General features: G+C 34.6%; 1 protein-coding gene and 1 pseudogene across 1 annotated transcript; one reads left to right on the forward strand and one right to left on the reverse strand.

Moving 5' to 3' along the window:
- Positions 1 to 17,070, reverse strand: part of LOC143630108 (puromycin-sensitive aminopeptidase-like) — a 28,782-nt pseudogene extending 11,712 nt beyond the window's left edge.
- A 3,453-nt stretch (positions 17,071 to 20,523) lies between these two features.
- Positions 20,524 to 21,305, forward strand: LOC143630150 (putative glutathione S-transferase). The gene is made up of 2 exons (XM_077099236.1): positions 20,524 to 20,874; positions 20,964 to 21,305. Exons 1-2 carry the CDS (start codon positions 20,563 to 20,565, stop codon positions 21,303 to 21,305), a joined length of 654 nt encoding a protein of 217 aa, XP_076955351.1. The 5' UTR covers positions 20,524 to 20,562.
- The last annotated feature ends 5,671 nt before the right edge of the window (positions 21,306 to 26,976 follow it).

The raw sequence follows: 26,976 nt of genomic DNA on the forward strand, positions 1-26,976 counted from the left end.
CCTTGACTCTGAATAAGACTGAGGATGGTTACCAAATACCCAATGCCATAGAACTTATTAGAATAAACTTAGAAATGATAATACTCAAGTGTTACATATAACATGTTAATAATTAAGTATTTAAACAAAAGTTTGGTTTTAGTTCCGTCCTTGACTCGGAATGAAACCGAGGATGGTTACCGCGTACCCAATACCATAGGACTTATTAAAATGATTTGGAAACTAAAATAACTAGAAACTAAACAACATTAATAAGTTTAAATGAATTAAAGTGTTAACAAGGACTATAATAGTCCTCTATGTAGTCTTGCCTTATAATAGCAATACACCTAATCCGACCATGGCAGGAGAAGGAAAAGCCAAGAAAATAAGGGGTATATTATTTTAAACAAACTATAATAACAAGCTTTAATTACCGAGAATTAGTTAGAATCAAAGATTAACTTTAGTTTGACTTTGAGAAGTCAAACTATCAAGAGTTTGAAAGATGACACTTAGAATTTTGATGGAGAGTGTTTGATGAGAATGAGCAACCTAAAATGGTTGTATTGGCCTTGTTTTTATAAGGGAAAGAGTAAGGGTTATCCATAATGTCACCATAAAGGGATTTGCATGCATTTTGATTGGTTTGGAGGGTCAAACAAGGCATAATACAACCAAAACCGAGCTGATTCATCTGCAGGTAGGCGGCTGCCACTCGTGACCACCCTGCCCTTCATGGTCGTGCGGCATGGCGCCCCAGAAGGGTGGGTTGGTCTCCAACTTTGGTTAATTGGCGAGTTAGGTCCCTGAAGTTCGTTTTAATTCGTTTTAATAATAAAAGGGTGTTTTAAGGTACCGCAAAGGGTGTTTTCTTGATCCGACAATTGTATAATATATATGAAACATAATACCCAATATTTTATTAATAACTAAGGATCCGAAAGACAAAATGGGTTGGGTTTCCGATACAAAAACAAATACGAATTAAACCAAAAATGGCGAATGCCACAAACCTAACTTACTAAAAAGTTTAAACGAATAAAAACCCTAAAGTGGACCAAAATAACCTTGTAGAACAAAAACACCTTAATAAAATAAGTTAAAGAAGATGATTAGATCCAATAATGTTATGTAACAATAATAAAAAGAAACCATGACGGTCAATTACTGATGTGCTAAAAGTAGTCAAATACTTATTAACTAAATTACGCTAATCTAGACACTAAGTAATACTCTAACTTAAAACTCGACTAAACTACTGACCGGCAAGTGAACCGATCGACTCTAGTAAAGCTAAGTAAGTCCGGATATCAAACCCACGGCACTATTTTAATTACATTAATTAACTAATTAGACTCAACAAACTGACACAACTATTTATTTTATATTTATTAAAGGAGTTTTAAATTAATTAATATTAATCTAATTAAAATAACAAATTAAGAAAAGATAATAATTAAAACACAAGAGAATTTAGTTCAGCTGATTCGGATGGTGATGAAAAACCACCTGGGCTGTAATCCCCAAAGTTTCAGTTATCAAATAATTGGAAATAATTGTTATGAAACTGGGTCGTAAAATAGACACTAAAAAGAAAACCCGAACAGGACCTCTGACCCTTCTCAAGAAGAAATCTATGGGTTTCTAATAAGTTTTAAGACACACCAGTTTTATATAGTAAACTCCCTTACGGTTGTTTAATTAATTATGAACGAGTACCTTTATAGTGAAATCTTACCTTACAACGCGGAAATCAAAGGTAATTTAATAAACTCAGTTGACTCGCTAGACAATATTAATCAATCAAACCTAAACAGACTCCTTACGAATAACTAAATCTAGCAATCTTAATTAACAAAGATCTAACAGATAACCTATCACCTTACAACTTTCTAGGTTAGCAGCAACTTTTATTTGTTTGACTAATAATATTATTCATATGATCTTATTCGAATTCAATCACAAACTAGTTAAACACACACAATAGATGACCTAACAAAATCATATCCTATAAAACAATTAAAAAGAATAATGTGGAATAATAAAACTAAATCAACCAAAACCAAGTACACATATGCATCAATTAAATAAAACCAAACAATTTACTGATTCATAAAACCATAAGAAAAAGTAATAATCCAACTAAAATCAAACCTCAACTAAGGTTCATCGATAGCCTACGCATTCTATAATGTTTAGCCTAGCATATTAAAATAAAAAAAAATACTAAAAGAAAACATGGTGAAAATAATGAAAACAGAGTATTAAAGGTGATAAAACCCGCAGTCTTCAATCTTGAACGTAAAGCTTTTCACCGGATGCTTCCTTGCCTTCAAAACCGCGAACTAACTTGAATAATATCTCCAAGAAACTCCAAATTCGCTGGGTGGTTGTAGGGTATTTTTTCAGGTTAAGGTTAAGGGTGTTTATATGGTGAAGCTGGGCCTTAACCTGACAAAAAACGGAGAACAATCTGGAAAACGGGTCTCTAGGCGCCACACGACCAGGCTTAGCCCCCTGGCCGCGCGGCGTGGCATACTCTAAGGGATAGAAAGGTTGGCTCGGTCGATCCAACCGGTTCTTCTTCCAGTTCCTATCCTGATGCGTTCCGGCTTCTCATTTAAGCTTATTTTGACTCGTTTTTCGCTCTTTTCAACTGTGTTCAACTTCCGAAACCTACAAAACACAAATATGTTAGTAGTATACAAATCTTAACTAAAAATGAAAAAAAACTAATAAAATATTATAAAAATATACAAGAGAAATATAAATAAATATCAATATATCAATTACCCGAATCGGATCGAAAGCAAGCTTTAGTTACTGTTTGACTTAAAAGTCAAACTGCCAAGAAAATCTTGATTAAGCCTTACAAATATGAAATTAGAAGAAGAGAGAAGAATAAGCAGCCAAGAATGAGGGAAATGAGGTTGTTTATATAGGCAAAAATTCTTGGAGTTAACTTCTACTCCCACCTACTTTGACTTAATTGGAATGTGGTTGGAGCTTTTTAAATTAGTTTAAATAAATAAATAATTAATTAAATCTGGTTGGAAAAAGCTTAGAGGTTTGGGGAAAATGTTTTGGGTTAAGTCACAGTTGATAAACACGAAAACGACATGAGGTTGGATTCGAAAATGATTAAAAACGAACGAGAACAAAACAATCTGGTTTGGCGGTATGTAGCGCATGGCCATAACCCTATAATGGTGTATGTCACGTAGTGCGACCAAACATCAGCTCGGGAATAGTTTGGTGTTTGGCACATTTAGTCCCTGGAATTTGGTTGGATGATTTTAAGGTGCAAATAAGCGAGTTGGGGGTTTGAAAAGGAGTTTATAACATCATGAAGATCCAATATAGCATGGAAAACACCTTGTCAAACCTTCAAATTTTAACTAATAGGGTTTTACCGGGAGGCGCGTGACATACCAGGATTTAGCCACTTGACATACTGAACAACCATTTAATAAATAATTTTTTTTTGTCATTTATTGTTACTCGTTAATATGAGAAAATATAGGTACAGTGTAAGTTGCGTTTGTAGAAGCGTAAAAGTAAACATTTTAAAAATATAGTAATTTCTTGCTCAAACATGTTGAACCCGTCCAAGTTTGAGACCATGTAAGACAAGTATCCATGCTATAATGAAACTCCAAATAATTGCATGCATGTGTTCCTTATCATACCTAGTAACCTTGGCAATTATAAATACTCAAGGGTCAACACCATGTTAATGAGTTAATAAATTATAATAAAAAGTAGTGTATGCAGATATTGCACATTTTAAAATATATCAAGGTAGCTAACCCATTTACAAGCTACTAGACGATTGAACCAAAGCTGATTTTATGTATGTATGCCTTCTTACCGGGTCTATCATCAACACTGGCGTATGTAGTTCGGTAAATGAAACACCCATTTTATGACTCCCAGTCGTGCTAGCACGACTAGCGCGGGTGGGGTTTGTAAAACCCCATGTAATCTATTACCTCGGTTCAAAGTATGTAAGGAAGTTGTGTGATATAGGGCATCAAGTATAAAATTTTGATATATAAGAAATTACAAAAATCTAAAACAAGGCACTGTGTTTTCTACTAGAAAACATGCATATGAAAATGTCTGTGTTTCTCCTAGAAAACAAGTTTATGAAAATGTTTTGTGTTTTCTCCCATAAAACAAGAAGGAAAATAACAATTTCTTTTATTAGAGGGAATTAAAGCTTAAGATAATGTCTCATTATTTACTTTCAAGAAGGTCAAAATTAAACCTTGCAAAACAAAGTTACAAATTTAAAATGTTTTGTCAATATGAGTTTCAAATTTCTGATTTTGATGTCACTAGGGTTTGAAATCCTTTTTTCTTCTAATAAATGAATTTATCAAATGTTTTCTGAATATTCTGATTTGTTAGTCACCACATTGCTAAAGCCACAAGTGCATTAGTTGGAAATGAACTTATTGAAAAAACTGCCTAAGGTGAGAAACTGTAGTCACTTTTGCAGTTTTGGCTGCTTATGTTTCTTGGCAAGAACTTGAAAACATATTGGCTTAATGAGGCTTTTGTTTACTTATACCCAGATTAATTATTTCATAACTTGAAGTTATGATTTGTTAGGTTTATGATTATGATATTAGCTATGTTTGAGACACTTAAGTGTATAATTAGTAACTTTCTGTTACTGACCAAAAAAGTTACTAAACAGGTACCGTATTAAGGCTACCATAACCAAAGGCACGACCGATGTGCTTGCGGTTTTCTTTAATGAAGCAATGGAAACACTCCTTGAAAAACCATGCAATGATCTGATCAAAACCCATGGCTACAAGAGGTATAAAGACCATTAGCACCTGTCTTTACTCCAATTGGGGTTGGAAAAACGAAGGAGATGATGGTATCAATGAAGATTGGCCGCACATTGGTTGTCACAATGTGAAAGAGACGCAAAACACTGCCATCATGGAAATTGAAACATCCCCAAAATTTCGATCCAAATTTGACAACTTAGGAAAGTTGAGGGATCAAAAATAAGCAAGTCATGGGAAAATATTAAATAAGGAAATATAAGAAAAATAAGGGAATAAAAATATTTCCTAAGTTAAGTTTACTTACATGAAAGAAATTCCATCTCACATTGGAAGATGTAACAAAATAGAAGCATTCCATTAAGGTATAAATAAGGAAGATGGAATCCACCCCACATGGAAAGTGATAAAGAAATGGAAACACTTTATAAGGAAGGGATTTTCCGTAGTAATATTCTTTTATGAATATCATGCACCAAGTGGTCCTAGCGGAGGGTGCGTAGCACCCGACGCGCAACGGGCTCTGGCGAGGACGATGGCGATGCGGATAGCGAAGGCGATGGAGACGGCGAAGGGCGTTGGGCGCAATGTGGCACACTTTGCACTTCACACACTCGCATCGCCGCGAGCCGCCTTAGTATTTTTGGACAACGAGAATTAGACCTAGACATTACAAGCTATCAAAGAAGATGGACTAAAATGAAAAATAAATATTTAAGAACCCATCGTGTTACGCTATGAGTTCAAGAAGACGGCCATCGCGTACCGCGATGGGCTGTGATGAGTCAGCAACACGTGTCGCACTCCGGCGACACGTGGAAGCGTACCAGGACACGTGGTAGAATGTGTCAGACCACGTGGCGACACGTGGCAGACGTGTCAGGCCACGTGGCGACACATGGCGAAATCTCAGAGAAAGGAGACCGTCGTGATACGCGACGGCGTTGAAAAAAGGGCCCATCGCGTACCATGATGGGACCCGAAATCAGCTATAAATAGGGGAGGTCACGGCTCATTTGCATGCACACCCACAACCACTCTCTCTACCACAGTTTGCGTGCCGAACATCGTTTTGTGTGCCACCGACCCGACATATATTACCTTGTTATTCGTGCCAAAAACCCAGCGTTTTCCTAGAAGTGCGTGCCACCCAAAAATAACCGGACATTCTGTCTCGAAATACGTTCACGACCCGGCGACCGAACATTGCCTCGATTTGCGTGCCAAGAAGGGTTGAACAAGAACGCCTCGAATAACGTGCATAGTGTAGAAGTGTTGCCCGTAAAAACATAGGAATATCTAACTCCGAATACCCGTGCGAGATAGGGGTTCTGCCTAAGTTATTATTTTTTATTATAAATGACTTAGACCATAGTCGGAAGTATAGCCGAACCTTGATTTACGATTAAGAATAATATAATTTTTCTTAAGCGAAGGTTATAGTTAAAATAGTATTTCTTTATAACTAAGAAATATAATACAAAGGATTATAATTAAAGAAATTTAATGTTTCTTCTTGAAGAAGAAAGTCAGTATAGACGTTTCTTCCTGAAAAAGAAACGTAGCATATAATTGGTAAATAAAGAAAGGGACTAAAGGTCCAAATGTTTTAACAAATGATTTTATCAAGGTTAAAGCTATACAAAACAGACTAAAGGTCTGAAGCTAGATCGATGATCTAGTTATTTATACAAATGTTATTCTCGTACTATAGGTCCGAGGTAACCAATCAAGAAACAGAATCAGAAAACAGGAATCAGTATCAGAAACTGATTATAAATAGAAAAGGTGAATACGCCCCAAACCTTTTATAATGAGTCTGAACGTTTGCATAGGATTTACGAATCCTTAAAACTTTGTGTTACAATAATAAGAAACGGACACTCTGATTAAGAGTATACATGTGTCTGGATCAAAACATACATGGTGACTCGGAGTTCCCCGAGGCCATGCATATCATCAACATGCCTCTGAAGGTCTACGGGACTGTTCAGAGAAATGATATTGTGTATATAATTAATTGTACAAGGTACTTAGGGTAATTTGATCCCAATTTAGTTGGGTGCCTAATGAGTAGTCACAAAGGTTTTATTGTTGGTTTCACAAAGGTATTGAAAAAGAGATTTTAGAGTCAGCGTTATTCAACAGCTTTGTGCTGACGTATTTTCCCACCCATGTTACAGGGAAACTAGTAAGGTTAGAACAAGCAAGAAGGAATAGAAGATTTGAGTTATAGTCATTAGATGCTATCTGATGGCTCAGATATTTTATTTCAAAATATTATAAAGAGTTATGTTTTTCAAAGAAATATATTTGAAATATCAAACGGGTATTTTAACCCGAGTTTTTAATAAGTTTTCAAGATAATAATATTTTAAAGACTTCCGCTATAATCCACAACTCTGATTTATTTACAAAATAGGTACCAACTATTGGTCACACACCTAGGCCCTAAGATCGGGGTGTGACAGATTGGTATCAGAGCCATCAATCTTAGCGAATTAGGTATTTAATTATACCTAGGCTTTGATTAAGGATAAGTTATGAAAAATTATTATATAAATATTGATTCAAGCAAAACTAGATACTTAGTTGAAAAGTATCTAGAAATTATTCAAAACTAATACGGATAAGATATAACAATACAAATAAGATAGGAGCGTCTACCTATCCCTAAAACTAACTTCGCGCAGATGTCCGGTTCTCAATCTAGCCAAGGATCATGTCAGCCTTGGACTGGTAAAGGAAAAGGATTTATGGGAACGTCTTTTCTCCCAATTCCTATATCTAGCGATGAAAATTCATGCCAAACAAAAATGGAGGAAGATTCGGATTCATATGATTCTGACATTCCACTAGCTCAGATAATTCCAAATCATAACACATATGGAGCAGAATCAAGTAGATCCAAGAAACCAATGATGCCAAAGGAAAAAGAAGTAATGACTTATTCGGAAAAATATCCTCAAGGAAAAGAGTATTTTAATTTTCCGGCAAGTCAAGATCTTTACTTTGCTTGCACCCAAAATGAAGAAACAATGGAAGAGATGGAAGTGGAAGAAAAAGAAAAGGTGACTATCAAGAAAGATAGCAAGATTAAGAAATTAGTCATTCGCCGGAAGAAATAGAACATTAGTAATTGTAGAGAGTATAATTGTAACAAATAAAATGCACTATTGCAACTATAATAACATGAATAAAAGATATGTTTTGAATTCTTCAAATATTGGACTTATCTTTTAAAATTTTACTGTAGTATGTCAAGAGAAGAAAGTGCGAACTCTCACAACAGTCCTCCAAAGAAAATTGAAAACAAAGATAACGTTAATAATAAAGATAATGAAATTCCCGCTCAATATATAAAGGGAATTCAAAAGATGATTAAGGAAGCTATCGAGGACTTATCTACAAGTCAAAGTCAACCAATATCTAACAAGAGAAATCGAAGTATATCTAGAAAGGAAGAATCTTATGATAGCTCTACAGCCGATAATAATTCAAAGAACAAGAAACGAAAGAAACGAATGGTCCAAAAAGGATGTAACTTTAAGAACTTTAAAGTTTACGATCCTAAAGAATTTCATGGAGACTCGGATGGTATAGCCGCTATGAGATGGCTAGAAGAACAAGAATCAATCGTCACCATAAGCAGGTGCGCTAGTGAGGAAGCTATTTAGTACTCCTCACAAATGTTCAAGGGAGAAGCTCTTGAATGGTGGAACACCCTGATTCAAACGGGTCGAGAAACAATGTATAATTTAAGTTGGGAAACATTCAAAGGTCTTATATTAAAGACATTTTGCCCAACTCATGAAATGGATCGAATTCAAACTGAGTTATGGAATCACAAGGTTGTTGGCACAAATCTTAGGAAATATAACACTAAATTCCTAGAATACTGCCGACTGGTTCCACATCTAGTAACTCCGGAATATAACAAAGTAACTCGTTACATATATGGACTACCAAGAGAAATAAGAGATATGGTACGATCCAATATGCCAGAAACAGTTGATTCGGCTATGGAATTAGCCGGATACTTAATCAACAACATGATAAGGAATCAAGAAGAAGAAAAGAAGAATGACAAAGAAAGTAAGAAAACAAAAGATTTCGAGAAGTTAGGAAAAGAAGAAAGTACTCCAAAGACAGCATGTAAGACTTGTGGAAGAAAACATGCTGGAAAGTGTCGACTAGAAAATAAAAACAATTGTGCATACTGTAAGAGAGCAGGACACACAATAGAAGAATGTCGTAAAAAGCTAGGAGTATGTTTTACATGTGGAGAAACTGGTCACTTTAAGACTGAATGTCCGAAAAGAAAAGCTAGTCAAGATTAATGACAAGATCACATCAAGGAAATGTCAAGATAGATTGGCTAACTTTTCTATATTAATTGTAACTCGTTTTTAAACGAGAAGTTTTGTAATCAAAGAAAGGTATTTAAGTCCCTAAGTTATAAATGAAATATTAGCATATAGATCGTGTTAATACACAAGAATGCTTATAAAGAACAATCAAGAGGTTGAAAAGTTCATCCGAAACTTAGAACAAATAAAACATTGAGAAAACTTATCATCTAGGAGGGTGATATATCAACGTTAGAAGATATCTAAATATACAAGGACAATATACTATCGAAAGGAGTTCGTGATTGACCACAATACATTTAAGCAATACAACTGATAGAATATTACTACCTACCTAGTAAGGTTGATCAAAAAGTCAAAGAAAAAGAACTCGAAGATATTCAAGAAAATACAATTGCTAAGTGTAGCAAATGTGATTAAAGTCAAAGTACAGGGGTACTGTTGGAATATAGATAACATCATTAGGAATGGAATAGATTCGATAGACTGAATCAAAACAACAATGTAGTTAACATCAGTAAATGTTTAGAATACAAACGGTAAGGTAAATAGTTAAACACAACTGATCACTGTGTTTATCAATTTACAATTACTAATGACATTCTGAACTATTGACTGATTACATCATGCAAAGATGTAAAGTTAGCAACAAAATAAATAGTCATTATGCATACATATTATAACAATAAGAACCAGATTAGATAGAATCTAATCAACAATTGAAAGGTAAGAACCATTCACTCTTAAACCAACGAATCTCGAGGACGAGATTCATTTCAAGGTGAGGAGAATGTAACATCCCCAAAATTTCGATCCAAATTTGACAACTTAGAAAAGTTGAGGGATCAAAAATAATCAAGTCATGGAAAAATATTAAATAAGGAAATATAAGAAAAATAAGGGAATAAAAATATTTCCTAAGTTAAGTTTACTTACATGAAAGAAATTCCATCCCACATTGGAAGATGTAAGAAAGTGGAAATATTCCACTAAGGTATAAATAAGGAAAATTGAATCCATCCCACATGGAAAGTGGTAAAGAAATGGAAACACTTTATAAGGAAGGGATTTTCCATAGTAATATTCATTTATGAATATCATGCACCAAGTGGTCTTAGCGGAGGGTGCGTAGCACCCGACGCGCACGGGCACGGGCACGGGCGATGGCGACGGCGACGGCGAAGGCGACGGGCGTTGGGCGCAATGTGGCGCTTTGATGGCGCACTTTGCACTTCGCGAGCCGCTTAAGAGCCGCCTTAGTATTTTCGGACAACGAGAATTAGACCTAGACATGACACGCTATCAAAGAAGAGGGACTAAAATGAAAAATAAATATTAAAGGACCCATCGCGCAACGCGATGAGTCCAAGAAGATGGTCATCGCGTACCGCGATGGGCCGTGATGAGTCAGCAACACGTGTCGCACTCCGGCGACACGTGGCAGCGTACCAGGACACGTGGCAGAATGTGTCAGACCACGTGGCGACACGTGGCAGACGTGTCAGGCCACGTGGCGAAATCTCAGAGAAAGGAGACCGTCGCGATACGCGACGACGTTGAAAAAGGGGCCCATCGCGTACCGCGATGGGACCCGAAATCAGCTATAAATAGGGGAGGTCACGGCTCATTTGCATGCACACCCGCAACCACTCTCTCTAGAATTACTCTCTCTACCTCGGTTTGCGTGCCAAACATAGTTTTGCGTGCCACCGACCCGACAAATATTACCTTGTTATCCGTGCCAAAAACCCGGCGTTTCCTCGAAGTTCGTGCCACCCAAAAATAACCCGACATTCTGTCTCGAAGTACGTGCACGACCCAACGACCGAACATTGCCTCGATTTGCGTGCCAAGAAGGGTTGATCAAGAACGCCTCGATAAATGTGCATAGAGTATAAGTGCTGCCCGTATAAACTCAGGAATATCTAACTCCGAATACCCGTGCGAGGTAGGGGTTCTGCTTAAGTTATTATTTTGTTATTATAAATGACTTTGACCATAGTCGGAAGTATAGCTGAACCTTGATTTACGATTAAGAATAATATAATTTTTCTTAAGCAAAGATTATAGTTAAAATAGTATTTCTTTATAACTAAGAAATATAATACAAAGGATTATAATTAAAGAAATTTAATGTTTCTTCTTGAAGAAGAAACTCAGTATAGACATTTCTTCCTGAAAAAGAAACGTAGCATATAATTGGTAAATAAAGAAAGGGACTAAAGGTCCAAATGTTTTAACAAATGATTTTATCAAGGTTAAGCTATACAAAACAGACTAAAGGTCTGAAGCTAGATCGATGATCTAGTTATTTATACAATTGTTATTCTCGTACTATAGGTCCGAGGTAACCAATCAAGAAACAGAATCAGAAAACAGGAATCAGTATCAGAAACTGATTATAAATAGAAAAGGTGAATACGCCCCAAACCTTTTATAATGAGTCTGAAGGTTTGCATAGGATTTACGAATCCTTAAAACTTTGTGTTACAATAATAAGAAACGGACACTCTAATTAAGAGTATACATGTGTCTGGATCACACGCCTAGGCCCTAAGATCGGGGTATGAAAGAAATACCCCCAAGCTAGATGTATATAAATGCACAAAAGTAGGTTCTAATTTAATATCATGTGTGTTGTACATTTCGAACGACCACTTGCATATGCCTAGGACAAACAAAACATGGCATCAACTCAATCGTATTTGTTAATGCACGAAGTTACATTTCTTACGTTTGTTTGTCTCGGGATCTTGACTTCCATTCGAATAGTTGATCAATTGTTGAAGTTGTATCACAAGCTGCTTATCAGGTACTTAACTTAAGTTTTTATGCTTTAAATTGCATGTTAGTTAGTTTGTGTTTATTTAAAAGGGACATGTTTGCTTGATTTGTTTTTTATTTCGTAGTTGTCTAACGTATTTGTTAATGTAGATTTTGTTCATCTGTCACTACACTATAGTTATGTTTTAGTGTTTGTTGTCTTCGTTTATCATTACATGATAAATTTTGTTAATGTAGATTTCTTTTATGATGAGTTGTTACCGCACTATAGTTTATTGTATTTTGGTTTCATGAATTTCACACTCTGTTTTAGGGTCGTTCACTCCATACTCTAATTATAGTTAAAAACTCCTTTCAGTTGTTATTACACTAGTAAAATGTACTAATGTGACAGTTCATAGTGGCCTTATTTTTCACTTTTTTTCAAATGAAAAACTTAATGTAACAATGTTACAATGCAAAAAGAGTCAAATTATTTGCATCTTTCTTTGAAGGTATAATAATAATTGGTTTTATATAATTATTAAAAGTTTAAAACAAGATTTGAGGTTTTTGGAAAAAAAATATATTATATGCAGGGTGTTTAGGGGTTGTTACTATAAACTATTTGCTTTAACTATATTTTTTGGTTAATAATAGAGAAGTTAAATATATGATGGTTGACTTGAAACTGAAAAGGAGCTATGCACTCCACCAGTTGCATCTGTTTTCTCGGCCACAGTTTAAAATTTTAGGCGAACTCTGAAGACAATTTATGATTTTCAACTAATTTGTAAGAATTGGTGACATGTTTCTTGTTTTTTTTACTTTTTTTTTTAATCTCGATGTGCTGTCTAACTTTAGTCTTAATAGGACATTTTAACATGTTGTAAACTTGTGTTCATGGTTTCGTTTGGTACTTAATCTTTGCAGGAAGCTACGTGAAAGCTACTCATCAAGCAAGCATGTGCATGAAAGAAGTCGGGACGGCGTTGCTACAATAGTTTCTTAAACAACTTATTTAGGTTCCAAACCATGAAGTGAACAAGGAGATATAGCTCAAGCGTTGTTTGATATTTAAGTATTTTAGGATTCAGTCTATTTGTGAGTGTATTGTTAAGTTATTTGTGTCGGTGCATTGGTGAACTATTTTTAATATGTATTTTGGATGGTTATAATGAAAGTTTGTTTTAAAATGTATTTTGGTTGGTTATAATGAAATTTTGGTCATTCAGTACAGTTATTAAGTACTCTGACTAAACAAATATATTTCATTCAACACGAAATAGTTAAGAGGGGTAAATTAGTCATTCTGCAAGGTTATTCAGAGCTCCAACCTAACAACATATTACTGGTTCAGTACTTACTGGTTCAGAGTCACTTAATCATTCAGACCTTTAATGGTTCAGCAGTTAACGATTCAACACTTGCCAAACAGCCCCGTAGTTGGGTTAAGGCAATCAATATAAAGCTGGTAGGAAGTGGATGGGACTCGGGAGAATGTTCTAGAGTGAGAAATAGTTGTTTAACATGAGAATGACGCATGATTGAGTGAGAAATCGTCATAACAAAAACACAAACTAAATTGGACTGGGTCTGTGTCGTGTATCGCGACGGGTTTGGTAACGACCCGTCGCCTAGTGCGACCGAAAGAAGCCCGTCACATAGCGCGACGCCTGGGGATTTACATAACTTTAGGACTTTAGGTTTGAATGCATTATGTCTTGGACTTTGATTGGATGGATTAGAGGCATAAAATAAACGAGCTTGTGGCTCGATAAAGGGAGTATAACAGCAAAACAAGATATAATAAAAGTGTGACATGAAATTCAATATTTTATTAATGACAATGGATCCGAATACAAAACCCGGGTTGAATATACAAATACAAATCGAGAATGACAAATGTCACTGATACCCGGCATAGTGCTAGTCGTAAACAATGGATATTAGGCGTCGTGAGTATAGGTCTCTGCGGGCATCCAATGTTATAGCTAATACATTAAGTATCGTGTATGGGAAGTACGTTTGTACTTATAGAAACAAAACAAAAAAACCCACGTAACATTCTATCTGTGATCTCAGCACATCTTTGGTCCTCGTGTTTCCTTCGTTTTCTCCATATCACTCGGTCAATATATTGACCAATTCACTAATTAATTTAACTTAAATAAACTAGAATAAAACAAATAAACTAATTAGAAACTAAACTAACAACAAAAGACTTGAACAATCTCACATCCAATCACGTGAGTAAAAGACACTTTTAACCCTGGACCATTTAGTTTTTTTTTTACTCGCAACCTGCTGATATATTTGACTCGCTGACTCGTGAACAACTCGATTAACCCAATATGATCCAATGTCCGCGTATAGCTTTATTAGGATGAATTTTGTAGATCGCTAGGCCGACTTCTCAAGAACTGATCAACTAATAGTTTGTCGGTTAATTCAAAGGCTACACCATAACTTGACCACTTCAGTCAAAATCGATGATCAAATTATCTGCATAGGTAGCATAGCTAGAATTTTGATAAAAATCATTCGAATTTTCACAATTTAAGTGAAAGGGAAAAGATATTTGATGTAAATAGGTTTTGGAACAAACGAGAAGGTTAGGAGGTTTCTCTACTTCTAGCATGCGTATGCACATACGTAACCGAAATAATTTTCCCTTCCCCCACGTTAATGACCATAATCTGTTTCACTTTATTAGTGATCACAATGTCAAGATTCCATGAATTATATAATTTTACACCATATAAAAAACTAGAAAACATTCACATGTAATTTTACATTGTTTTAATCAAATATAAAAAATAGAGAGACAAACTCAACTTTTAAAAGTTTAAAGCGAAATATACATTCGACTCTTTTCAAATTTTGTCATTTTTTTGGCTATTAATATTTATTATTTAACTCGTTCACTATTAAACACAACTCAAACTGATGGTTTATACTCAACTAGCTAGAACATATACCAGTAGAAAATTGAAAAGATTTGGATGGTTAAGAAACACTTACCATAGAGCGTTGTCATACAACAATATGGTAAAGATCAAAACCAAAACAATATGGTGAAGATCAAAACTAAGGATTAGACAAGAATAAAACTAGAATCAAGGGCAGAGCTTAACATTGAACATAATCCAAAATAAGAGCATCTACAATAATAAACCCATATAAACCGATACATTATCGCTATATCAAATTTCAAACTTTTCTTAAAAACCTAACTTTTTTTCTACAACAAACCTTTACAACCCCCCCCCCCACATATATATATATATATATATATATATATATATATATATATGTATATATATATGATTGATTTCTTTTGAGAACCACTTTGAGTTTTAAGAACTCGAAAGAACTCAACGTAACAAGTTTTTTTTCGAATTTCTTTACATAAATGTAATACGTAAGTGTAAGTAACGTAAAAAAATTACGCTATTCTTTTACACACCGAATCGACTTATTACACATGTGTAACTAACATTTAAACTTGTGTAATCATCAAAAATACTTATTCACTAACTTGATTTATTTTTTAATCAGATTTATTCTCAGCCACATGTTCCATACTCATTTAATTAAACGTGTAGTCCATATTAAGTTCTTAAAGTTCTTACAACTCAAAAAGGTTCTCAAAATAACTTTCCCCTATATATATATATGGTTATATTCATTTCAGAAGTGTTTTAATGCGAGAAGTGCGATAAATCATTATAATCAATCATAATTTTTCTCTTAATTTTATATTTAATTTACGTTGAAGGGCATAGTTATAATCTCCACAAATATGTGAATATGGTAACTAGTAATTGTTGGATGTTTCAAATAATGTTTTATCTTTTATTTTTCCTAAACATTTCAAAGAGATTAATGTACGTATTCTTTAAACATTTGTAAGTAATATTTTAGTTTTCTTAAATATTTGATATTGTAACTATTTTTTTTAGTTGTCTTTAATTACTATTAGTATTGTGCGTATTCCTCATGTTAACATTAGTGCCCTAAAATTCTTCAAATTTATGTTTTTTTGTGTCAACCGTTGTAAATGATAAACTATTTGTATATCACCAATAAGCACTACGTATCATACATGACAACATACTATGTTTTACCTACAAATCCCACAGACATGAGTTTTCATTTTTTTACTTGTGTTCACCATAATACTTCAAGTATATTTTTAAAAAGCAAAAATTTACATCACCCTAACTACGTAGTTTCGTCAACCGCTTGTATTTATGTGCAGGTATGTACGCACGGATGAGTGTACGTATGTAGGTATGTATGCATGTAAGTATACATGTGTGTGTAGGTGTGTATGTAAGTCCTTAGATATGTAGGTATGCAAATATGTGTAGGAATGTAAGTATGTAGGTATGTATGTACGAATGTATGTATGTATGTATGTGCGTTTGTATGTATGTGGTACGTGTATGTATGTATGTATGTGTGTAAGTATAATAACTGAGACGAGATTAAAAAATAATTAAAAATCCACCACAAAAACTATTACTTATAATGTAACCGCATGGTTGAATGTCTTAAAGATTGAAAAATTCTTGAATAAGAGCTCCTAATTACAAGATAATTGTGGTTAAGATTTAATTATTTATAAGGCATAAATGGTGGTAACGGAGGGAGAGATTGAAGTCTAATTTAATGATGCCTAAACACCAAATACAATTATACCTTTTTGAATCAAATACATGTTGCAATATGTTTAATTAATTACTAATATGTCATTTGTGTTGTACACCATTGATTAAACACCATCAATGGTTCTGATGTATTTCTCGCACTTCTTACCCTAAAACCATTTCTTGCATGATCCACCCCCCATATATATATATATATATATATATATATATATATATATATATAGGGGATGGTTCAGAAGAGAAAATGATATTACTGCGAGAAGTGCGAGAAATAAATCTCATCCATTGATTTTGTTTGATCAATGGTCATTACTTAAAATGGCATTCTTGTAATTTTTACATCCCATATTAATGAGCTTTAATACCAAAAAGGGTATTTTAGTATTTTTGGTTTAGCCTCATTCAAAACAAACGTGCAAATCACAATTAATGAATTATATACCCTCCAATTATAGCCTCAATCTCAAATGTCATTATAGCTTTAATTTCATCTGTTTGGTATCATGGAATCCAAAATTATGATTTTTAGCACTTTACTTTATGTTTGATTATATTATATTATGCTAGGTTGTGTTAATGTATTAACTAAAATATGATATGCATAGAGTATGATTTATATTTTTGTATACTTGTGCATGCTTCAGGTTATTTGTGTATCTAGACCTTTTTAACTACAACTATGTAGGGGTATCTTCTATAATACGAGGTGTAGAAATTCAAGATATTTGTGTATGCAAATCTACATATACACGTGTTTGAAATTTATCTGTTATGTAGGATATCATGATTATTGTGGAGTACATATATTAGTTTTAAGTATTGTGTGAGATTATTAATTGTTGTGTAAAGTAGTAACTATGTCGTTATGTAGGGATTGTTATTGGTTGTGTAGTAGGGATTGTTATTGGTTGTGTAGATAGTAACTATGTAGCTGGTGTAGGGTTTGTTATTAGTTGTGTAGGTAGTAACTATGTACACTACCATGTAGCTGGTGTAGGGATTGTTATTGGCGCCTGTGTAGTGATCATTATTGACTGTGTAGGTAGTAGCTATGCGGCTGTGTAGATAGTAACTTATATTCGAGATAATTCCAAAATATTGAATATGCATAACGCTATTTTATGTTATTATGATATTGTTAGCAGAATCATTAATTAGTTCGCAAACAAACTAAGAATTAACAAAGGTAATAAAACATACTCCCTCCGTCCCATTTTAAGTGTCCTAGTTTGATTTTCAAGTCTATCTTGTTTAACTTTGACCGACAATATTTTTGTTTGTGTTATATAATACTTGATGTAAAATATATGAATGGGTTGGGTTTTAAATGTATTTTACATTGATATAATTTTCATCAAGTATTATATGACACGGACAAAAATATTTACGGTCAAAGTTGCGAAAGAAAGACTTGAAAATTCAAACTAAGACACTTATAATGAGACGGAGGGAGTAGTAAAATAAAATAATAACTATTGGTAACTTCCTATTAATAATTATTAGTTACCAAAATAACAAAAGTAGATAATTTACCAATACACCCTTATGATTAAATAAAATGAAAATAATAAAGAAATTATGTGATTGGTTGAGATGACTTATGGTACTTCTCGCAATAAACACATTTCTTTTCTGAACTTAAACATATATATATATACATATATATATGTGTGTGTGAGAGAGAGAGAGACGAGACATTAGGGCCCACTTTGCTTGATTGTCACAAGGTCGCGGCCAAGGACTACAACTTGGCAAACTTCCTTCGCAATGGTGGTGTTTGTAATGAGGTTTGTCCAAGAATGTCTCCCACCATCATTGATCGCCTCCCACTATCCGCCACCACCGCCCACCACACTACCACTACCGCTAACCACCATCACTGACCGCCACTACCCACCCCCACTACCTCCACTGTCACCACCATCCACAATTACCTCCACCTAGCCACCACCATCGTCACCGCTCACCAGCAATAATCTATTCCATTTCTAGTTACTATATGGTAACAAAATAAGAAAATGAAATAGTAATGCCGACATAATTTTTTTATCTACATGTTTTTTTATCTACACTCGGTTTTGAATAAAATTGATGTCGGCACTTAAATAAAAAAACACATCTCAACGGTGTATTCGGAATTATATAAAACTTTATATTTTAAAAGTTATAAAAGAAAAACAAATTATAAGTAAAATTAAATATAATAATATAATAGTATGAAAAGTACAAAAATTTCATAAAAAACTCGTCTCGGTTATTTTTTACCTTAAATAGTCATCCCGGCAATTTTCGTAACGTAAAATATTCGTCTCGGCCATTTGGTGCTACAAAATATTCGTTCTGACAATTATCTTAGCCTAAAGTAATCGTTTTGTCCAGTTTTGTAAAATATTCGTTGACTCTAAGAATCTAGTCGTTTCGAGTTATTTGTGGTGCGCATTTGAAGAATTGTTTACAAATGATGGATAAAACTCGAAACCCATTTATGAAAATGGGTATTATTAGAATTTTCCAATTATTTATTAATATGGTCTTTTTTTAAATAACATTCTTGATACCACCTTCTAAGGAAGAAAAGGAAACGTGAACACCAAAAAAAGTAATATCCGTGTGTTTGATACTTGAATATGAAATCGAAAAGTACATATTTTGTTTTTTTACATTTGGAATTATTCTTAATATTCAAGTAAACTTTTTTAAAATACAATATCAAAATTCATATTGATTATAATATTTCAGAATTAACTCATACAAAAACACTATTAAAAAGAAAAATCAACACTATAAAAACCTCCTTAAATCAAGTTTTAATATAAAAACCCCCTTAAATCAAGTTTTAATAGTAACACCTCAATATTTTAAGATTAACCATCACATCTATGGTATTAGTATTTATTCATAGGAGATGAGGCCAATTACGTTACAAAATACGTTGACTATTTTCCACCACTAGCTCCAACTAGGGGTGCCAACTCCTGACACGATCCGAAACCTAACACAAACCCGACACGAAAAAATATAGGTTTTGGGTCGGCCGACACGACCCGTTTTCTTAAACAGGTCAACCCCCGAACCTGGCCCGTTAAAAAGTGGGTTGACCTGTTAACTCGTTTAACAACTTTAGAGAAGTTAATATTTTGATTATAGAGATAATAAGTGTTAAATTTTAAAGTTAAATACTTAGATTTTTAATTTTTCATATATCAATTTTTTAAAAGTAAAACTTTTTTTACACTATTTTTATCTACTTTTTACTTCAAACATTTTTACATTATTAAGTCTAACTATCTATTCTATGCTTATTTCGGTTGTTTGTTCTTTTCTTAGGCTAAATATGTGAACCTATTTCTGTTAATTGAGAATAAGAGATAAATACACAAAAACAATTAGATTTATCACAAATTATTAACAAGTTTTATATAATTAAGAGAAATTAATTAATTGTTTAATTTATTACTAAGTTAATAAGTATTACCCGTATACGTATATGAAAGTAAAATGGGTTGACCCAAAACACAACCCGAACACGACACGAATCTAGATGGGTCGACCCGACACGACACGCATAAATATATGGGTTGGTTTAGGGTTGAAGAATTTCAACACGCTAACCTGCCAACCAGAAACTCATCAACCCGTCAACCCACCAACCCGACACGTTTGACACCCCCTAGCTCCAACTACTCCTTTGTTCATATTAGAGGCAGACAATTCCAACTTCGCATACAACTGCCCTGTTCATATTAGAGGCAGACAATTCCAACTTCGCATACAACTGCCCTGCATATCGTACAAGTATTTAAGGCACAATAATAATAATAATAATAATAATAATAATAATACCAAATTCATAAATGCCCACCAACTAGCATTTATATAAATGGTCCACGAAAGAACTCAAACCAACCCAAAACGAAACCATAAATTAGTCAATTACAATCACTAATTACATCAGTTTATCCGAAAATGGCCGACGAAGTGAAGTTGTACGGAGTTCCAGGAAGTCCATACGTTTCCCGAGTGACAACTGCCTTGAAACTCAAGGGAATCAACTACGAACTCGTGGTAGAAGATCTAAGCAACAAGAGTGCCGACCTTCTCAAATATAATCCCGTTCATAAAAAGATCCCTGTCCTCGTACACAACGGGAAACCCATCTCCGAGTCGCTTGTGATCGTTGAGTACATCGATGATGTGTGGAAAGGGGTTCCAGTTTTGCCTCAGGATGCTTACGAGAAGGCTCAAGCTCGATTTTGGGCCAAGTTCATTGATGATAAGGTAATTGTTTTTAACTTTTGTTTACCATATTGATCTTTTATTACCATTTAACCAGAAATGATCTAATATTCATTATGTGGTATGTTCAGTGCATGCCTGCAATATTTAAGACCATTGGCAGCCACGGACAAGAGCAAGTTGTTGCTGAAGCTCATGAGCAACTGCAATTTCTGGAAAACGAATTGAATGTGAAAGGTAAGAAGTTTTTTGGAGGTGATAATATCAACCTGGTTGATATTGCTGCAACTTTCATAGCCTATTGGCTTGGAGCAGCGGAAGAAGCATTAGGAATAAAGGTGTTGAGCAAAGACAAGTTCCCAAAAATAACAGAATGGGGTGGTAACTATATTAACTGTCAAGTTGTTAAGGAGGGGCTGCCTCCAAGAGATGCTCTAGTTGGTTTCTTCAAGAAGCGGTTCGGTAATGCGTAATCGTTTGTTTTCAATGATGTTTGAATAAGCAGTTGTTATAAGCTGATTTGTCTTGTAAGATGTGGTATGTAATGTAACCTTTGTCATTTCGTTGAGGATGATATGCAATTGTTTTCTTATAAATAAAATGTTGTTCATATCATAAATTTGATATTATCTACTAAGAGCGGTAAAAGGATCAGTGATAGAATAATATTAAGAAATCAATTAGATTTATGCATGTTTGTGTTGCACCGGAGGTCGAAAGGTCAACGTCTTCAAAGAGCATCCATCCACGAGTTGCTTTTGATATTTTGAACATCTAAGTTTGGAAATACATCTAATACCTTATTTAACTAAGTTTGGACTTTTTTTTCTAAAAAATTTCAATCACGATATTACATAGGTTTATTGGATTTTAATAATCCATGTGAATGATTTTGACCGATAATAATCCATATTCATTTTATCGTCACTGACAGTCCTAAATTTAAAAAAGTTGGACCCTAGATGAACCCCGTTAAAAATGACTTAACGACGTTATACTTTTTTCTGAATTTCAATTTAATGTTTTAACGCTTTTGATCGGAATGAGGATGCAAGTAGATTAATGTAAAAATTAGTTTGAAACGGTGATCCAGACAGTTTAATTTGTGTTCATTGTAAGTTCAAACACGCGAAATGAAACATTGTTTCGTCGTTTTAGAGCACAATTTTGAACGAAGTCTTACATCAATTGACTCGTATCCTCCTTCCGATCAAAAACCCAAAAACATTAATTTGAAATTTGAAAAAAAAATATAACGTACGTCATTAAGTCCTTTTTAACGAGGGACCATTGGGGGGCCAACATTTTTAAATTTGGGATCGTCGGTGGCGATAAAATAAATAAGAATTATTATCGGTCAATACCATTAATAGGGATTATTAAAATCCAATAAATCTATTACATATATGTAATATTGTTGCGTTATATATATAATATTGTTATATAAAATATATGTATAGTGTTATGTGTAATACTAATTGTAGGTCCCGGATATGTGTGGATCTAACAATAAATTAGATAAGTCCATGTAGTGAATTCGCGGGAAAGTAAGTCCGCGGAATTGATTCAATACACTCAGATCTCAAATCGTGTAAGAAATAAAATGAAGAACGAGAGAGAAAAACCCACTTTACTATGTGTAAGATGAAATGTTTATTGAGTCCTGTTAATCTTGATTTGACAACTAGTATCTATAGTCAAGGCCCAAGATTGCATAGTTAAGGCTCATAGGCGGGCCATAGCCCAAATACGAGTTACAAAACGACAAACATTGAAATTAAACTATTAAAGAAGCCTATATTTTCGCCTTACATTGACCCATCATCCTAAAAATGGGTTGAAATGGGCTACTATGCGCGTACCGCTAAAGTGAATGCGTGACCTAGAGCCGCTATGTGGGTAACACCAAATCGGATGCGCAACCTATCGTCGGCACACACGTGATGCGAAATCAAACGGGTAACACCAAATCGAATTAGTATAGCATTGTTGGTGTAAGCGTGACACCAAAACCAGCATGTAACTCATTGTCAGCACGAATAATCAGTGCCATAATGCATGTAACCGGTGTTGAAACACTTGTAAACTTGTAGTTCGATGATGTTTTAAAAAATTCAATCCATCCTACCCGTAACCCATTCTGACCTGGACATGTTTCTAACACAAACCCATTCCAACCCATACCCATACCGACCCAAACCAAAACAACCATTTTTTATTTGACCTTTCCTGGCCCTAAGCCGTTCCAACGCGACCCGTTCTAACCCGTGACCCAAACAACTTGTGACTTGTTAGACCCGTTCAATTTTGACTTGGTATTTCCCCATAGTTGGACCAATTAGGACTATCAAAAAAATGGACCGTGAAAGCTTATTCTCTATCCCCAAGCTGTTGGGCCCATTTACTTAACTTGATGAGACACACCCTATCTCCTAAGTTGTCTTCGTATTAGTGTATCCCATAATAATCTTTTCGGTTTGCCAACACTATACACTATAGCCAAAATGGTCTTCTTTCCTTCGACTCTTACCCTAAATTTTTGAAGCCTAATTACTTGAATCCTCATCGATTGGAATAGTAACTCGCTCACCATCCTCTAGTCCATTTGACCCAACGTAACTTACTTTGTAGATCACCTTTGTGGTTGGGTACTGATTAGAAGCTCATACTACATATGAGCTTTGCTTGCTACACTTCATGAGATTTGTACCTTGATCATTTGATGTTCATCCTATAGTTGTTTGCCATTATTCGATGACCAACGCCATTGATTCCCTAGACCCACTCTTGGTGTCGATAGTTACACCAACAAACACTAACATGTCTTGAGCCACTCGAACATCCTCTCAACATGTGACCACGCCTATTGAAGCCATGTCGGACCCAACCTTAATGTACCTCCCTGCAATGGCTCATCAACGAGATGAACCACCCCTTCTGGCCTTTTAGGACTTCATAACCCACTTCAAGTCTTCTTTATTTATAGGCTTATCCTACACACAAATCAAGATTTGGATATCCAAAAATTAAGGATTTCTCAAATTTTGGATAATTTGGATTCGGATTTTCGGAATAATTGGACACGGATTCGTATTCTGGTTTTTTCGAGCACCCCTATTTAGTGGAACAAAGAGATGGAAAAAAAGAAAGAAAAGGGAAAAGAAACGAGTCCGTTAAGGTCAGTGACAATGGAAATGAGAAGCAAATGGATCAACGTTTGACAATGTGCACAATGGTGAATGAGAGACTAGCTGTATAATGAGGACAAGTGCTAGTGCTTTTCTTACTTTTAATTTATATCACGTATAAAGAATCAAATCGTTTATTATATAATGAAATAACATCAGATAGAGAAATGTAAGCAGTGTATGTAATCTTAGAAAAGACTTAGGTGTAACATTCCGATTTTTATAAAATATATAAACAATATTTTTTAGGTTGTGATCTTATGAAAGAATTATGGCTAAGTGTACTTTTTGTTCGAAAGGATTAAGGATTTGAACTATAGGGACTATTTTATAATTTGTGGAAAATGGGTTTATTCAATAAAAGTTCAGGGGCTAGATTGTCATACATTGAAAGATTAGATAGAAAATGGTCAAACTTGTTTCACTCTTTCATTTTAGTCAAAATTAAAGTGTGTGTAGTGTGTGTGTGAGAAAAACGAACGCGAAAGAAGGAGGCCAAGAAAGAGACTGATTTATGTTACAAATTGAAGGTGAAGAATAAGGATTCGAGTTGTGTGTTCATCATTCTCTGCTTACACTGAATAACATGCTATGCAATTCTTGAACTTTATAAACCCTAGATTTTGAGGGTTCTTGATTTGATCTGAATTCATGGAAATATACATGGAGAATTGGGTTTATATTGATATTGATTATCTAGTTCACACGATTATTGTTAACGAACTCCTTTAATTCTATTGATGATGCTTTAGTGGTGATGCATGTGGATGTTCTTAGTTGTTCATGTGGGTTTGAGTAATAACTTGAAATGAGTAGTTAAATGTTGATGTTTATAAGTTTAATTAATCTTGTTATATACATATATGACATTGAAAATGATTGGGTATATAGGTGTAGCCAGGGACGGATTTATTCATGTGAGTACCGGGTCAAGCGAACCAGGTGTTTTTCGAACCGTAGTGGAGCATTTAATAGCGACTTTTTTAGCGAACCATGTGTTTCTGGGCTGAACCATATATATAATTCGTTTCAAATATATACATAAAACATATACTGGCTTAGTGGCAAGGCGTGCATTGTGTTTGAGTGCAGACCCGGGTTCGAGTCTCACACAAGACACAACCTTATTTTTTTTTGCCTTTTTCTTTTGTGCTCTATTACCCTTATAAACCTTTCTTAAAAACCCTAAACACCCCCAATTTCCCTCACTGTCTGTCTGTCCACCTCTACCGTAGAGAAAGAAACTCGCCGAGACGCCGACCACCTCACAGTCACACAGACAGACGCCGACCACCTCCAAATCTCCAATTCCATCTGTAGCTCCCACAAATTAAAAACCCTAAATCCACAATACACATCCTCCGGCCTCCGCGTTCGCCGACGGTGACGACTCCGACACTCACAGTCACACAGTCACACCAGAAACTCGCCGTCGCCGTCTCACCGATAGTCCGATACCCTCCGGCAGTCCGGCCTCCGCGTTCAGGTGCGTTCCCGAATCCCGCCCCTTTTGTAGTTCGTTAGAATGAGACTTTTGATGATTGAGTGTTCAAAAAAGATGTTAGTTTTTTAGGGCTTTGAATTTTATTTTTGCTTTTACAGAACTTAAATTTGATAGATTATGGACCGTTTTTTATCGAGAAGGCCACGAGACCCTTCACCATCTAGTAGTAATAATCTGGCAAGAGTCGAATTGGATGATCTTCCATGGGATCCTTCAGATCGAAAGCCGATTTCATCATATCATCCTAATCAAAAAGATGAAATTAGAAGAACATATTTGCTAAGAGGGCCATGTCAACCTATTGGGCATAATTTCCCGCAACGAGATTTTGCTAACTTGGCCACTACATTGCTAATGTGAAAGAAGATTCGAGGTTTGACAATCTTAAAGGGGTAAGTGATCTTGCAAAAATGATGGTGGAAACAAGAAAACACATTGATTATCCGTTGGTTTATCGTTTAATAAAATTGTCACTAGTTCTACCGGTTGCAACGGCTAGTGTTGAAAGAAGTTTTTCTTCGATGAAGCATGTGAAGACGGAACTACGTAATAGGATGGGTGACGGGTACATGAATGATTCTTGCATTTGCTACATTGAAAGAGAGTTTTTACTACAAGTTTCGATCGAAGATGTAATGCAACGCTTTCAAAAGATGAAAACTCGTAAAGAACAACTATAAGGTTAGTTTTTTTTTTATTTCGAAAGATTATCGTTTTTAAGTCCCGTGTTTTTTTAGTTTCTAATGATGATGTTTTTTAGTTATTATATCGTTTTTTATTATATGATTAATCTTTCTTGACCCGAACCGTTAAACCAATCCGAATCGTCAACCCGACCCAATTTTTTTATACGCGTTCTTATATATTTAGAGCATCTTAAAATAGCGAACCAGATAAAAAAAAATTCTAAATCCGTCACTGGGTGTAGCCAATTGTAAGATTTGTTAAATTGGAGTTTTAGCCTAACTTGGTATAAATGGGTTTTGAGTTATGTTAGCTTTAAACATATAAGATTAATTAGAAATGTATGCTTGTAAATTGTAAATTTCTTCTTGAACGATTTATGTTCATGAGTAGTGAAATGGGTTATTGGAATATTAAATGAAGTTATCATATAAAGTAATTATGTGAATGCATACCAAGTGTTTGATGAAATGCCACAATGAAGAAATTGGTGAAATTTTGATGGGTAACTTGAGTTGGGATTTGTATATCTATATTGACATGATAATTGAGATTCTTGTATGATCTAATAAGATTTATATAGTAAATTTAAATAACACGATCATGAGCTTTGTAGAACTAAATGGTGCGTGTCGGTTTTTAGTAACATGCCTTGTAGTTGAAGCATGGATGCCAACGGGTCGGGGGGAAACTTTATAATTTAGTTCATCCTTCGGGCGAATGTGAGTACGTGATGTACTCTGGTTTAGTAAGTGATTCTTACACTCT

This window comes from Bidens hawaiensis, unplaced genomic scaffold, assembly GCF_021521415.1.
Source record: "Bidens hawaiensis isolate Kalapana, Puna unplaced genomic scaffold, B.hawaiensis_p1.1 tig00005567_1, whole genome shotgun sequence".
Classification (NCBI taxonomy): domain Eukaryota; kingdom Viridiplantae; phylum Streptophyta; class Magnoliopsida; order Asterales; family Asteraceae; genus Bidens; species Bidens hawaiensis.